Here is a 16867-nt window from a genome sequence, read left to right on the forward strand (position 1 = left end):
TCATAAGGCTCTTCAAGCAGATGGAGTCACATCCGTGGGTAGTGACGGAAACTTCCGCAAACTCTACTAAGCTCGTCTACTTCTGGCGACACAGAGGGAGCTCGGGGGCCCTGGCTTTTCAAATCAAATAGACAATTACCAGAATGCGAGAGAGCTTACCTTCCAAGAAACATTAGCAGGTTAGAAGTAGGTCATTGGGCACATGTTAGCAAGAGGGCAGGAAAAAGGCATAAGTAACTAGGCAAGAAGAATCCAGAGAAAGGGTGGCTGGGGGTAAAGGCGTCATTTCATCCTGGGGTTCCCAACCCACCAGGCCTTGGTACAACGGTGTGGATTGTGTAGCCGACTTGGAACCTCCGTGCTCAGGTGATCCCATCACTCCCTCCCCATGCTACCCTCTCCCCTTCCGGGCAAGTGGTGAGCTACTAGACACTTCCGCTAACAATCGGCCCCTGCTAAGGTTTCTGCTTGAATTAAAGCACACAGAACACAGCAGAAGCGGCATCAAAATCGGTTTATTGGGAAGCCAGTCACTTAGGAGACATTCCTTACATTGTAAAGAGACCTAGAGAGAGGTTGGAACATTTTAGAAGGTAACGTACAAAAATACTATGTTTCACAGAATTCTAGGACTCTTTTTTTTTTTTTTAGCAGTGCTTCTTTTTAAACAGCTCTGACCTTAAATATTGTTTGCAGAAACCAGAAAAAAACAACAAAAAAAGGCGAGTGTCCCCCTCATTTTCTAAGAGTTTGAACGCATCCGGTGCATTTCCAGGCAGAGTCTTTAGGCGGAATTCTGTCCTGGCGCCAAACAGCGTCCCGGTGGTGCTTGCAGAGCATGATTTGGAAGAGGAGACTTTTTCCCCTTGCGTTGCAGCTTCAGTGCGTGCTCCCACTCGGCGACGGGGAAGCGGCGGCCGGCGGGGACAGGCAGGAGACGGAACGCGCCCCTGCCGTGTACGTGGAGACACCTGACCTCAGCCTCTCGGGCAACTATGCTGCTATTAGTCCTGTCACGGTGACTCTTGGGGGACTTCTGAGAGGAAACGCAAATGAGACGGGGGGGGGGGGGGGCGGCAAAGGAGCTTCCCAGAATCAGGCCGAGCCAAGGGGTATGAAAGCTCCCCTCCCCCAAGCTCCCTGAACCGCTTTCTAACCCAGCATCCGCTGGACGACACAGTTTTCAGCCAAAACTAAGGCACAGTTTCTCCTCTTCCAAAAACTACCCCAAAAGTTGGCGTTATCAAGCCAGTTCTAGGGGGAAAAAGGTACATTGAGTCAAGCCGATGACCAATCCTGGCATCATCCTAATCGGTACTGAACACTGAGCTCCAGTTCGACTGGAGTGAGCGTTTTTGGGGAAATTTAAATCGAACTCAGACCAGCTCGCGTGCACAGTGCCAACCAGCAGCCACCCGCAGAGCGGGCTGCGTGGGACGCCCGCGATGGCCCGGGCGCTTCGGGAACTGCCGAGTACCACGGAGCGGCGCCCGCATTCAGAGCCGGGCAGGACGGAGGAACGTGCTTAACCTAGGTCTAAATCGCCTAGAAGGTGGGTTCCTGGTCAACTGGACACCCGCCAAATCCGCATATACCCGGACCTTGATGGTAACGGGAGAAGCAAACCTAAGATTTCCAGGACTTTCAAAAATCCCTACGGACGGTCACAGAACCCCTGTGACACCGAGTTTGAAGGGAAAGCTTGCTTCCTGCCCTTCACGACAAGGCCAGACGGTTTCTCTTTCAAGGCATCAATCTGCTGTGTAGGCTCGGACAGCTACCTTGAAAGGATTTTCCTAAGAAGGCCAAGTCTCTTAGCGTCTCCTTCCGTTTTTCGAGAAGACGTAGTGTGCCCACCCCGGAGACCAACCACCCCTCGCCGCTGGCCCGAGCCGGGCCTTCCAGGAGACCGGGTGCCGGTGGGTGTGGGGGAGACCCGGACACCCATACTCCCTGAGCACAAGACAGGGCGGGCGAGAGGAGGGCAGATCCCCAATCCCTGTAAGCAGAAGATGGCCATTACACCTTGTCGGCAGGGAGAGGTCTTTTTGGGGGGATCGGAGTCTGTCCTTGTAGGGAACGTGTACGTTTGCGAGGTGAGCCGCCCTGTGGGAACGGGCTCGCTCTACCGGGAGGAGGTGATGGAGGCCGCCTGGCTACCAGCAAAGGATCTGCACTCGTGTCCCCGCGTGTCGGCCCCATCCCTCTGGGAACCAGCACCGGGCACAGCAGACGCCCCGGGCCACCGCGCTCCGTAAAGCCAGCCGCTTCCTGAGGGGTGGGGGGCTCGGACCCAGGCCCTGGCCTCACGGGCGCACAAGGGTCTTCCTTATCACGAAGCCTAGAGTAGGGCATTTTGTTCTAATCCCCTCAAACTGGGCTAGGTCTCTCTTCATTTTGGTTCAGCTCATTAAATTAAGAAGGCGAGACACACTTTCTCTTGCTCTCATGTAGGACCATGTGCAAGATTAAGGGTTAAGCACACTTTTTTGAGACTTCGGCTCGGGATAACCCAATTTTAGTCTATTTTGAGGCTCCAAATGCATGCAGGTTTCAGTAAGAGTTCATATCCTTGACAGAGTAGGAAAGAAGTCCCCCAAAGTCTTGGACGCCTCGGGAATTCTCCTAACTGTGCTGAGTGGTTTGGGGTGGGGTTACCCCGGGGGTTTGATCTGATGGACACAGTGAGGGGGTCATCAGAGGGTTTTTTTTTTTTTTTTTAAATTCAGATTCTGAAGACTTAAATTCCAGGCTGGATATTCTTTAGTGCAATGTGTCACGCACGGCCAGAATTTCACTTTCCCCCATACTGTCCCTGAAGTAACAGTTCACGAGCAGTTTCGGAGACACGATCCTTGCCAAAAGCTGAAAACGAAGACTCGGGGGGGGCGGAAGGGCCGAGAAACCTCAGACATTTGGCAAATAGAAAGCGAACTGGCCCTTCACGGGAAGGTCAGAAATGCTGCACCAATGAACACCCACCCTCTTGGGGCCAAGTCAGGTTAATGACTTCCATGGCCTTCGGCTTAGATGGTAAAATCAGGGTTTGGTTCTGCCGTGCGCTGTGCGCAGCATTAACGCCCGTGGCTGGGGAGTGGGGATTCGGGGGCGGCCGACGCGGCCGGGGATGCTGTGCCCCTCGGGCCAAGGCAACAATGAAGCGAGGGGGGGTTCGGGGAGCACAGAACTGCTGTCGCCAACATCGAATGTCTAATTAACCTGGCCCCGGGAAACCAGAGATTAAATCAGAGCAGGGAGCTGCCAATCCGTGCTCCGTTTTCGAACCCGAGCCTGGTCGCGGGGAATGCGGGCTCCCGGGGGTGCTCTCCCTGCCTGCCAGGGGAAGCCGGGTGGCCTCGGTACCCGTCCTCAGCACGCGGCCGCCCCCCTTGTGCCCAGGTGCTGACTGTCACCCAACAACCGGGTTAAGTCCCTTTGGCCACGGTGGGTTTTCAGAGCAGGAAAGCGGCAGCTGTTCAAAGTTACTTACACCTGTGAACATCAGGCTCCCGGGTGAACAGAGAAGTCTTTATTCCCCTGTATGTTTACATAATAAACTGTTTACAGACTTTTTTTTTTAAATACAATACTTGCGCAGCAATGTTTAAGTTCCGTATTTTTACTGCGTAGGGTAGCTTCACGGACCTCTGTCTGCTCTGTCCTCTTGGGGAGGACCTGATAGAGACCTGCGGTAAATACACATCCATGTGCCAGGGGCAGGGCAGGGCAGGGCAGAGGAGGGTAATAACTCCCGGGAGAAAGGCTGAAGTCAGGACGCCACATCAAAGTGGGAACCAAGAAAGTGTCTTCCCTTTGGGCAACTACGGGACTACGGGCCGTTTGGTAACTTGGAGTCAGTCAGCGTTACCCGAAGCACCTCCCTCCTCCACCTCCTCCACCTCCTCCACCTCCTCCACGGGCAGTGAAAGGAAACCCAGGATAAACAAAGTAGTGTCTCCTTACAGATGATTTAAATGGAGGCCATCTGGGATTCATTTCGACTCAAGAAACCCAAGTACATCCAACTGCAGCGACAGGGCGAGCGTGGAAAATGAAAAGACTAACTTCGTGTGGGTAAGATTATAGTCTCTAGAGAGGAATAAAAGACAGCTTGGTATTATCTGGAGTGTTTCAGGAAAGATCTCATTCTCTGCATCCCTCTGATAGCTCTTCTGCTCTGCCTGGCAGCCTCTAATTTGCTTCTTAGGACTTTGGGCGAGCCTGTCATTTTTGTCCCCAAACTCTTTAAGTTAGTGGCTACATGATCCTGGTAATCTTACAGCCAGAGAAAGTTAGACTCCTGGAAACTTAGACAAACATCATCATGGGAGACTTTACTTTGGCCCAAGGTTATCTACAGTGTGCATTTCTTCAGCCGAACTCAGATCCCTCCACACTTCTGCGCGGAGGTCAACCCCAAAGGTCCTCTCCTTCGTCTAAGATTGCTGCTGAAGGCAGACTGTTCCTGACCTGGGGAAAACTGTGTTAGTTCGAATCAGAATGATCAATTACCTGCCAGGAGAGCAGGGGGAAAAGAAGTACGATAAACAAAACTAAAATTTCATCTTGAGAAAAACAGGTTCTTTTCTTGAGTTTGTTCCCTTGTAATTATTAGCGGCCCAAGTTCTATAATTCTAATTCGGGAAGAACCAAGCCCAATATCAAATGACACGGAACAGAGTGACAACCTCCCTCAGAGGTTATTTTAAAATCCGCACCTTTCCATTTTCTAAACTACTAAAGACAGGTGCAATTATGGAAGTTCCCTTATTCAGAATATTGAGGAAATTAAGACTGATTGTTGTCGCTTTCCATCATAAAAGGTCATCTCTGGGAATTTTCGTTGGTTATTCCTTTCACTGTCTTTAATAGTAACCATGCTTCATTGGGGGGGAGGGGGTGGTTTTGCTTTTTGGAAACAGCTAAATGTGACTCAGAACCAGGAGTCATGGAAAAGACCAGGAAAGAGAACATACTTCCAGATGTTGAAAGCAATGCTAATTAGATAAGAATTCAACGGATTTTCTTATACCCTGATTACCTTCCTTGATGGTTTCTAAGGAGGGTAGTTTCAAAAATAAAGTGAATGAAGGCAGCATCGCTAAAGTATTAGCCTCCCAAGTAAAACCAGATGCCTTCGGAGGGAACAACACGCAATGAGCGGTCGCAATTCTGATATGTCTGCTGAAGAACCCATTGATTATGATCAGAGTTAGAGGTGTCCATTTAAACCTTATCTCTTCTTAGCCTGCGGTTTTTAAAAATACTGGGACTTAGATTTGGTGATCTAGTTATTTCAATGCTGTAAAGGAGAAAAAAAAATTTGCGATGTGTTCCGGTGCAGTTACTACTTGTGCACAGTTGGGACTAAAGCAAATTAGAAACATATGCTTTTAGTGTCTGCTCATTTTTAAGTGCCAGATCACTGATTATATTTTAGAAGAACTGAAGGTGTCTGATACTTTTTTGTTGGAATAGGCAGGTACATGTAATAGTTTCTCTAAAAGAGTCTATGTCCCAAACTCACCGATAATGTAGGCTTCTGCTGCGATAACCAAGGAAGGGCAACCAAAGCCAGTGAAGGGCCGTTATGATTCTCTAAGATGTAAATACTGCTACAGTAACAGGAAGAACTAGAGAAGATAACTGAAGAACATCAGGATTATACGAATCCTTCACAGTCCTTCCAAAGCATAATAATACGTATGCGGAACTCTAGAATCCCGTAAGCCTGAAGACCATCTAGTCCAGACTCATCTTTGCATACATAAGGAGCAACAGCGTTTGGAAGCGAAGCGCCCGCTGAAGCCCACTTGGCCGGTGACTGGCAAACGTCAGGGAGAGACCCCAGGCGGACTGTCCTGCCCAGGCCTCTTCTCCCACGGCCCGGCTCGGGTCCCACACCCGTGAAACGAAGTGGATGGACCAGAGACTGGTCTCTCTGACCCCGCTTGTGGCTCCGTGTAGAGTTCCGTGGGTCTACCAGTTATCAGACACTGTAGTCTAGTCTCCTATCAGATAAACCCTTTTAGCTCAAGGATGAAGCTCTACACTAAGGGAGGTGCCATTTACTGAGTCACTCACATGGGTTCCTTAAAAGAAAAAAAAAAAAAAAGTTCTCCCCTTTGAGGTCCTATCCCTAAAGGACAAACCCAAGATGATTTCACGCCGTTATCTCCCTCGGGCTTCCTCCATCCAGTCTCTGGCTTCCAGTCTGTTCATTCTCATTAACAGTCTCCATTAAGCTTTATTGAGCCAGACGACTAGGGAATACATCTCAATGTGATTATGGGTAATACACGAAAGGAACAAGTTAGAGATACTGAATTTCTACACTGTACTCTTCACGGTTTCAATTAAATTGAGAAACTAGATATTTCATTATATTTCTGACATGTATACGTATGGAAAAAAATAAAATTGGAAAACATAGGCATAAAACATTGTTCTTATTTAAAAATAAACATTTCCTTCATTAGTTTATACATTCTTTATCTATGTCCAGGAATAAAGAAGAATACAGTTTTGATTTTCAGGAACATCCCTGTCCATAGAGGGGCCAGCCGAGTCCCACTGTCACTGCCATCCAATCATGGAGAGCTCTTCAAGGACATCTTTTTTTTTTATCTTCAGCAGGAAGGTTGTGCCTCCCTCAATTTTGGAAATGATCCATTATCCTAATAGAGGGCTTTACTTAGCTCATCTAGTTTCAGCCGGCACAGGAAGTATTTAAAGTCAGAAGGAAGACTGAAAGACTCAGACTTTTCCTCCGATGCCTTTCAAAGGCTGCTCTCACATTTCTGGGGTCAAAGCTTGACCTCCAACGTGCAGTGCTTTGCAGGCTGTTGTTGCTGCTCAACTTTTTTTTTTTTTCCCCCCTTAAAGTGCAAATGTGAGGAAGAAGAAACAAAAGTACTAGATAGAGAAACAAGCAAATGAGCTTGGAATTTTATTTGTACAAATCTGATCAACTAAGAGTTTCCCCTTCTGATCATGGAAAATGGCACTCAAGGAAGAGAACCACAACGGGTTTCTCTGTGCCCACCTCTTTCCAAAAGGGCAATTCTATAAAATTGCTCTCTGTGTAAGGAAAAGAAAAATACACTTCAACGAGTAAGGACATATACAGAGGGTGACCATGAGGCATGTTGTCATGTCAGTGCAGGGTCCTTTATTTATTTTATGAACAATATTCTAAGGTTAGTGAGGAACTACGCTTTGTTTTGTCTTGTTTTTAATCTAGGAAACCAAGGAAAACCAACTGAACATATTTCATTGGCTGCATCCTTCGATTCAAACATCAGAGAGAAAAGAAAGGTAAGTAGCCAGAATCAAATTGTGCCTAGCTTGTCAGCACACTTATTTCTGATTATCTGAAAATAAACGACATGCTTATTCTACAAAGACAGAGGACCTGCTGAAAGCTTATAGCAACACACAAGTCTACTCGAAATGATTCCATATGTTATACTGTAGGATTGCTGTATAGTTATACAAGGGAGTGAGATCAAAACCCTGTACAGACACCTGATATCAGACTTGAAACGCCAAGTGGAAACAGAGCTATTCAGCGTCTTCATTTATACACAATTTACAATATTTGATTCAAAATAAAAATCACAAGAAAAATACATCTGTTTCTGCTACAATTCCTTCCCCTCCCCCATCCACCCCCCAGTGAAAAGTCTTCTAATAAAAGGTATCATGTTACCACCATTGTCTTGTTTTGGTCTAATTCTGAGATCCCGGCTTGGGACAGTTAACATGGAAAGGAATGGCAATACTTGGGTTTTAAATAATGTACACATTTTATCCAAGGATCTCAAGTACTTGCAGTCACGTCTCCAGATCTGAGAAATCACGGTTCAATGGAAGCCAGAATGCTGGATGAATGCTGGGCAGGTTGCATGGGGTGGAAAATCCCTTGGCTAAGTCTATGATCAAACAAGGTCAAGGCTGGTTGGCTAGAGCTGGGCTCAATTTCTCTTTTCAAACACATCCCATCCGTCCGTCAGTTTTACCCTCTCTTAAATCACACACCCATCTCCAGGCTACTGCCCAGAGTCAAGACCAACTGAAGAAGCCATGTCCTCATGATAATGCAGCAGCGTAAAAAGCAAAAACAGAGAAACACATTCATCAGCATCTGGCCAAAGGAGACAGGGGTTGGGAGGACTGGTTTGGGAGGCCATTCCTAGCAAGAATGAGACAAAGGTGTCAATTCACTAGTTTCAGTTACAGTTAAGCTTTGGGTGGAGTTGATTCCAGCAGAGGTGAAGCTCATGGCATCTAGCGCTTGATTTAAGATTATGCTATTGAAGAAGGGTAATGAGAAAACACAGCAAACTAACAGGGAGGAACTGGCCAAGGAATATGTGGAGGGCCAAAGTGATTTTCTTTCCTTATCGTTTCTACAGGAGAAGGCAAGGGGTAGGAGACAAGGGCTAGAGGGCCCCTTATTAGCAGATTTTTTTTAAAAAATCATTTTTCTTATAACTCCGTAATGAAAATGTATATTACGGTGTGAAGGTTACAGAACTGCATCTGCTACTGGGTCACGGCTACAGGTCTATGAGCTGATCCACCAGCAGTAAAGACCTGGCTAGGTTGGGAAGACTGGACTCAGAGCTCCCACTGCTGTTTCTAGAGTGCCCACCTGGAAGTGGAGAGATAGGAATTCAGTACAAAACACAGAGGGTTAAGGTTTAGATGTGCAGAGCAAGCAAAGGAGAAAAAACAAAAACAAAACCAAACCCTAGAGAAGCAACAATTTACATTTGCAAACTCTTATGTGTTGATTTTTAAACACACAGGTCAGCTTTCCGCCACCTCCCACCACGGCTTCAGGCACACACCCTGGAGGCCAAATACCCTGCAGAGAGGATGCTATTTTCCCATGAACATGTACTTCGCCTGAGAACTGCTGGCTGTACCCTAACTTCCTGATAACATCGAATCACCTCCCTAGTAAGGCAAACGTCAACATTTTTTGCTTTGGGGAGAAATTAGGTATTAAGACCACTGGCAATAGGAACGTGCTTTGGGAAATATATGGATGGTCCCACGGCAATTCGGTGCCTCAGGGCACGTGCAAACGGCTTTAATCCATCAAAGAGGAAAAAGGATGCTTCGCCAATGTCCAAAAGATGCAAATGGTATCAAAGCACCATATTTAATCTCTTTGGTAAGAATGTTTATTGTGGATTATTCGACTCATGCTAAAAAAACGTTCAGAGCCTTTTTTTTTCTTTTTTAAATATGTGCGTTCTGGTTTCCACTGACTAAAGGTCATTTTAGTTTTGGCTTGATACCTTGTAAAACCCAGGTTTTAGTCAAAGTATTAAATGTTTTTCTTGGGGCAGCCCGGGTGGCTCAGCAGTTTAGCGCCGCCTTCAGCCCAGGGCGTGACCCCGGCGTCCCGGGATCGAGTCCCATGTCGGGCTCCCCGCAGGGAGCCTGCTTCTCCCTCTGCCTGTGTCTCTGCCTCTCTCTCTCTGTATATTTCATGAATAAATGGATACAATCTTTTAAGTAAATGCTTTTTAAATAAATAAATGCTTTTCTTTTCTCTGAATAAACCGCACAGCCCCGCTTTGAGATCACTGCATCTTGGTCTGTACCTGTGTCTCCACCTTACCCTGGCTCAGCCCCAGGGACGGTCATTATCCCCAGTTTCCCTCGTTAGGTGTGGATGCGGTTTCCCCTCTGATAGATTAGGTACATTACTATTTTGTAGAGAGCTGTGATGTCAAGCTCTTCTCTGTTCCCCATCCTCTCTTTCTTACCTTGTGGGTTTTTGGTTATCAATACAGGAATAGGGTCAAACTCATCTTCAGCCACCTTGTCCGAGCCCTCAGGGACATCAAAACCTGAGATGAGATTACTATCTTCTGCAGCTTAATACAGAATGCAAGTACACAAGCAGAAACAACAGAGGTAGAGATTAGCAAACGAGAGAACACGTAAGAGGCACAAAGTTCCCAACTATACAATCACGGTTGTTTTTTGAAGGTGACAACGCTTAGTCTCATGAGTTGAAATAAAAGCAGCAAAACTGGAAATAGGGAGACAGAAAAAAGATGGTTTGGAGACTTCCATAAATGATTAGGGGGAAGGGTCAGAGGACGCGTTCTCTCTGGCCACTGTAAGACCAAGGTGGCTCTTCAATGCCCATAATTCACAAAGGCATGGGAATTAGTCATTGATCTTCCTTACTGAGCAAACGGAGGCCTAACAGACAAAACTCGAGAACCTCAAAGCCAGGGGCAGGGGCTTCTTTAAAAAGTAACTACTATCGACACTGAATGTTAGTTAATTGGATTTAATTTTTCTTTTTTAAAAAAAGATGCAACTGCTATATACAAGGCAAACAAAATACTTCTGGAAAGGACTCGCTGCCCTGTGGCTGGGGGAAAACGACTTTTCATCCACTCTGATGCCTCGGGGAATGTTGGGGCCCAAGATCACATGCACTGAGATTTCAAGCAGAAGCATGTTAGAGCTTTCTCCACAATTCTGATTAAGACTCTCCTGCCACAAAGTGCTCGCTGAGCACCTATTTTGCAAGTGATGCTTCTCTGTGATTACATATTGCTGCGGACACACTCCTGCCAGGCATACCTGGTCAAACACGTACTCTATAAAAACATGATCATTTTAATGCTGTCGAGGGTAAAAACGAAAGCTCCACTGTTACCCCTGCAAACCCTAAGCTAATTATTTTTAGACATCTCGGGGAAGCTCCCTTCTTGAATTTCTTTCAGAATAAACTCAACATTGTTCTTTTTCTATATTCTTGCCCCTTCCACAAAACCAATTTCGCTGCCCAAGTACAGAAAGAGGTTTAGTGAATGCTGCACACAGTAAGCCAGGCGCTGTGCCCGTCACTTTTACAAACTCGCTGAAGGGAACTCCATTCAAGCTACTTCTGTCCCGCAGCATTTCAAACCAGTATCAACCCAGGACTAAGACGTGAAAATGGGAGATTAGAAAGAGAAATCCAGTAATCAATCCTAAGTCAAAATTTAAAGCTTTTGTCAGTTCACTCCTTGAAGGCTGACTTTCGAGGACTTAGGCCTGCTTTATTGTAGCAATTGCTACCCAAAATCTTTAAATCAGATTGGATGAGACAATTTTAGGGTCTAAGGTTAACACGTATCATATTAATAATGACAGTCAAGTCAGTGGATGGTCAACTCAACCATCTACGGCTCTGCCTTTAATGGAGAACATGGAATACCCTGCGCTCCACGTGACACCAGAAAGCTATGCCTCCGCCACTTTGTTGTCTGAGCCTTACTGGGCACTCTTCCTGAGAGGGATTATAACCCAGGGGCTAAGAGTACAAACTCGGGTTTTCCACAGGAAGGAGGGGGCTGAAAAACTTCCCTGGCAAAGACTTTTGGTAAGGAAAATGCTCAGGAGTCATTCGGTTCTCCTTGAAGGACACATGTGAGCCCGAGGACAGGAAAGCGTTTACCTTTATGGGCTGGAGCAGAGATCGCTATGGGGGCAAACTCTTCCAGAAGGTCAGTAGTAGGGTTAGAAAGCAGGGAGCCATCAATCAGGGAATCTTCCCCGGTGAGAGAATCTGAGTCCAGATTGACAACATCCCAGGTCAGTGATGGCATTAAACGGCACATACAATATCATGACATTAGAGCGTAGCCTTGAAGTTACTGCATTTACATGTCACACATACAAGCCAAGGCAGGAGACAGAAAACCCCAAGTGACACATTAAAGCCCCCTGCGTTTTCATCTATGGAAATGCGTATTTCTAGATTCCTCTGAACATGAACATACAAATATGGGATAATTCTTTGCTCAGAGGTTGCTGGGTAAGCAAATATGTGGTCGAGATGCAGATAAAACTTTAGCAACTCAGTTCTCAGCAAATGCCATTTGGGAAAAAGGACTTTATAACTTAAAAGTTTCATTTAAACTTTTTTCCCCTAAACATTGGTGGGAAAAGGTACCATAGGATGAGGTATCTGAGTTGACTAGGAGGGGGTTGTCCTTGGGCTTATTATTAGCAGAATATGACATGATTAAACAGTGTTTTCTAGAACCCAACCAGATTCTCATTCAAGATAAAATGGTCTTGCTTCTTAATATTATTCTTTAAATTTGAATTGCTCGTCTGAATATATGATTGTACTTTTAGTTAACAAACAGAAGGAAGACAAAAATCCAGAGTTCAAGCATTTTAACATACAAATTGTTCTCCGGGGAAGTTTTCTAAAAGGAAAGTCACGAAAGCACAAGTGGAAGGAACCACATCGCCTTCTATATTCATTTTTTCCCCCCACCTACATGAGTTTATTTTCATAGTTCCCAAACTTCTAATTGTCTTCTGTTCCAAGTTAGGAAATGAGACACTTTTACCAAGGTAACTATGGACTCAGTAAAAATGCAGGTTATCAACTCTGGATTTATGGACAATTAAGGAATTGTATTAAGGATTTGAAATTAGGGGGAAAGCAATGCTGGACCAGGAGAGATTTTAGCACTGTCTACAATTTAGGAACAAATCACCCATATAGGATAAAAGCACTGTGCTGAGAATAGAATGCCAACATCCAGAGCATGAGCTCCACGAAGTGACTGACACCGTTAGATGGAAAGGCGGTTCAGAAACCTTGGAGGGGTTAAGGTCATCCTTGCAGCTCGGCAGAGTTCTTTAAGGAAGGAGGTGGAGGGAACCTGCCACCAGTGAAAAGAATCTTGAATAAAGAAACAGCCGAGAAAGTCCGAGTACCACTCTACAAAGAACATGGCTCCGAAAAGTACTCTGCTCTTTAGCATGGAAAGGTATCACTAACCATACCGAGCATCCATTCTAGGGGGAACTGACCAGGCTGCAAAAGCAGCCCAGGATCACCTGCTGCAGGTGCAAAGGTTGACTTTGAGGGCCACCACAATGAACGGTTCCCGCAGCTGCAGAGACACCTGACTGACCTGTGCGGTTCGAGGTCACAGATTCCGTCTGAGATGGAAGGCGCTGGGGCACTGGGGGCTCCAGTCCTGGTATGAGACTCTCAACAGCAACATCGGCTTTTTCTTTTGTAACACAGCATTAAGAAAGGAGAACAAAGGGGAAGGGAAAAGGAGTCAAAAGGTTCTTTAGACAACTCTGTGAAGTCTTTCTTCTACGGGGTCTCTAAAATAGCCAGCCCGGGCAGGATGGACAGCACAAGAAGTTACTTTATTTCCGCAGCTTTCAGGGTCTGGGCTTCACTGGCTGAGCATGCGTGTGCAAGGCTTACCGCTAGGACTAGTCTTGGTGAATCTCAGTTTTTAGAGATAAATGTAGAACATGAGACACCCAGCAGGTTTCTTCCACGTCAGAAGACACAGGCTGGGAGGCACCGTACTATCTTACAGTAATTTCGCTTTTCTCAGGGATAAACCTGGGGACAGTCAGCCTCTGTGCCTTGCAAAAGCCACTAGTCCATTTCAAATCCCACCCCATGATGTAGCTGGGAGGTGCTCTGCACTGTAGGACACCCCGCAGCTGGAGGCCCATCTCTCTATAGGGTCACGGCCTTCCTAAGTTTTAGGACTATGTGCCCTGGGGTACAGAGGCCCTGGACATCTCATAGGTCTTGCTTGCCTTGCTGCAGGAGCACAGGGCAATACCCACACCTCTGACCTGGATTCGACTCATGGGGCTTCACCACTGGGCAAGTGTTTTCTGTTACTGATACTTGGCACACACAGAGGCCCTATAAAGAAGAATCTGCTAAAGGTAAGGGCCCAGCTTGAAAGCAACTTTCTTCACGAAGCTTTTTGGAACTAACTGAATTTTCCCGTTATTGCTCGTTCGTAAGAAGGTCCCTCTAGAAACGTCAGGCTTTTGAGCAAAGCAAAAATAACACCGTGGTGCCCCTGGAAGGCAGAGAAAACACTTCCTTTCGGTGATAACAAATAAGATTAAAGGAAGCTTTGTGGCATTTTCCACTCCAGAGCAGGGCTATTCTAGGGATCTGTTAACCAGTTAGTTATCATTCTAGAGACAGACACATATATCATGCAGGACTGAAGAAACAGAGATGACGACTTTACCAATTACAGCATCGGAAGTGCTACCAAAAGGATCTGTCATAGGCAAGAGGTCAGGGAGCAGGAGAGAAGTGTCAGGAGATTTGAGTCCCTCAATTAGTTTTTCTAGGTCGGGCAGAGAGGTAAAGAGAAAGCAAAAATGCAGTGAGATATTAAAGCAAGCTGATCATTTACAGTTTTCTATGCAAACACATTTTGTGGTCAAACTTCTGTATAGATTCATCACAAAACCAAACACTGTTAGCATCTCTTACCATTAATTAAAAACAAGCTTTCGAAGTTCAAGGTTTAAAAATGTTTTTTTCCTGGGCCACCCTCTTGGGTCCCCTCTGTCTTCAGGAGCTTTGTACTCAATAAAACTGTGCTTTGCTGCCCACCAAAACAAAACAAAACAAAAAAAACCCCCAACAAACTAAATACACAAAAACAAACAAAACAAAATAAAACAAAAAGTGGAACAAAATAAGAATGATTATTTCCCTTGGTTAAAAAAAAAAAAAAAAAAAAAAAAAACGCATTCATTCCTCAGTTGAAGTAGTCACTTTGTAAGTCATTCAAGGTAGTGCCCTAAGTTTGTTTGTTTTAAAATTTGAGGTATGTTTACCCAAAGGATACAAAAATACTGGTTTGAAGGAATACATGCACCCTGAGGTTTGTAGCAGCAGCAGCAGCATTCTCAATAGCCAAATGTCCATCAACTGACGAGTGGATAACGATGTGGTGCATACACAATGGAGTTTACTCAGCCTTGAGGGAATGAGATCTTGCCATTTGCAACAACACGGATGGAACTAGAGGGTATTATGCTATGTGAAATAGGTCAGAGAAAGACAAATACCATATGATTTCACTCATGTGGACTTTACAAAACAAAGTAGAGAGGGATGCCTGGGTGGCTCAGTGGTTGGGTATCTGCCTTTGGCTCAGGGTGTCATCCCGGAGTCCTGGGATCGAGTCCTGCCTCAGGCTCCTTGCATGGACCCTGCTTCTCCTCCTTGTGCCTCTCTCTGTCTCTCTCATGAATAAATAAAAAATTAAAAAATAAATAAATAAAATAAAATAAATAAAATAAAAAATAAATAAAATAAATAAAATAAAATAAAATAAAATAAAAAAAATAAAATAAAATAAGATAAAGAAACAAAACAGAGGAGCAGAGGAGGGGAAAAGCAAGAGGCAAACCACAAAAGAGACTCTGAACTAGAGAGAATAAAATGAGGATTGCGGGAGGGGAGGAGAGTAGGGCGATGGCTAAGTTGGGTGACGGATATTAAGGAGGGCACTGGTGGTGGTGAGCACTGGGTGTTGTATTTAAGTGATGAATCCCTAAATTGTACTCCTGAAACTAATAGTACACTGTGTGTTAATTGGAATTTAAATAAAAACTTAAAAAAAATAAAATTTGAGGTATAAGGTACACTGAATAAAAGTCACCAATTTCAAGTGTACAATTTTGCTGAGTTTTGACAAAGGCACATGTTTACATGAGCACCACCGAAGTGATGCAGAATGTTTCCGTTACCCCAAAAGTACCAGTGTGTGTTATTCTGGCCAGTGCCTTCCCATGACCCCTAGACCTGGCTTTCTGATCTGCTGTCTGTCCCTATGGCTTGGCCCCTTCTGTCTCATGTCTTTCATTTAGCACAATGCTCTTGAGATTCCTGCCTGTTGTGGCTGGTGTCAGGAGTTTGCTCCGTTTCGTTGCCGGGTAGTGCTCCACTACGTGACGGTACCACAGTTTGTTTAGTCATTCACCAGTTGACAGACATTTAGTTGTTTCTAGTTTTTAGCTATTAAACCTGCCATAAAGGGATGCCCAGGGGGCTCAGGGGTTGAGTGTCTACCTTCGGCCCAGGGCGTGACCCAGGGGTCCCGGGATCGAGTCCCGCGTCGGGCTCCCTGCATGGAGCCTGCTTCTCCCTCTGCCTGGGTCTCTGCCTCTCTCTGTGTCTCTCATGGATAAATACATAAAATCTTTTTAAAAAATGACGCTGCCATAAACATATGTATATAGATCTTTATGCATTCATATCACTTCTTGGGCTTAGTTTTGAAAAAAAAATTTTGGACTTGCATTTAGAAATCCAAGTGAATCAAAATATGCCTAAGTTAACTTCAACAATCATTTATTGTCTGCCGACTGAGAGCCTGTGACAAGCTGGCACCCTTATCACTCTCTGGCCAAATCTCCTGAAATGCACTTCCACCTGAAGGTAGATTACTTTTGATGTCTTTTGGCTAGGAAACAAAGGGGCGTGAGAATCCACCAGATGTGTCACACCTGATAACGTCAGTGCACACGTTAAGATTTCTTCATGATTTTTTCAGTCTTGATCCATCAACAACTCTCTATTTACCTTCAACTTATTAAAGATAGAGAGCATTACTTGAAACAAAATAACGAACCACAGAATCTTACAGAAAGAAGGGAATTAAGAGCTCAACCTCCTTTTAATTACAAGGAGATTGAAACCACATAAATTCTATAACTTGCTTGGTTAAAAGCCTGTCAACATTTTTTTTTTTTGAAGATTTTATTTATTTATTCACAAGAGACACAAAGAGAGGCAGAGACACAGGGAGAGGGAGAAGCAGGCTCCATGCAGGGAGCCCGACGTGGGACTCGATCCCGGGACCCTGGGGTCACGACCTGGGTCAAAGGCAGCGCTAAACCACTGAGCCACCTGGGTGCCCCAACAATTTTTTTTCTATAACAGAAATACCATGCCATTAAGGTAAAATTACAATGAAAATTGAGAAAAAGAGTGACTTGAAGTTCAAGTATGTGTATAGAACATTTTAGT

At 45.3% G+C, this 16867-nt stretch overlaps 1 protein-coding gene across 12 annotated transcripts in view; it reads right to left on the bottom strand.

The window, feature by feature from the left end:
• Positions 1-495: 495 nt before the first annotated feature.
• AAK1 (AP2 associated kinase 1) overlaps positions 496-16867 on the bottom strand; it is a 156225-nt gene continuing 139853 nt past the window's right edge. For 2 of the 12 annotated variants that reach the window (XM_072768667.1, XM_072768666.1), the window contains exons 18-22: positions 14067-14168; positions 12960-13061; positions 11480-11590; positions 9786-9896; positions 6228-8656 (exon numbers count right to left, since the gene is read on the bottom strand). In XM_072768667.1, the coding sequence (XP_072624768.1) occupies positions 8562-8656; positions 9786-9896; positions 11480-11590; positions 12960-13061; positions 14067-14168 (521 nt within the window). In that variant the 3' untranslated portion in view covers positions 6228-8561. The other 10 variants (XR_012003697.1, XM_072768668.1, XR_012003698.1 and 7 more) reach the window with 10 other exon arrangements.

The sequence above is a fragment of the Canis lupus genome, chromosome 11 (assembly GCF_048164855.1).
Source record: "Canis lupus baileyi chromosome 11, mCanLup2.hap1, whole genome shotgun sequence".
Lineage (NCBI taxonomy): Eukaryota > Metazoa > Chordata > Mammalia > Carnivora > Canidae > Canis > Canis lupus.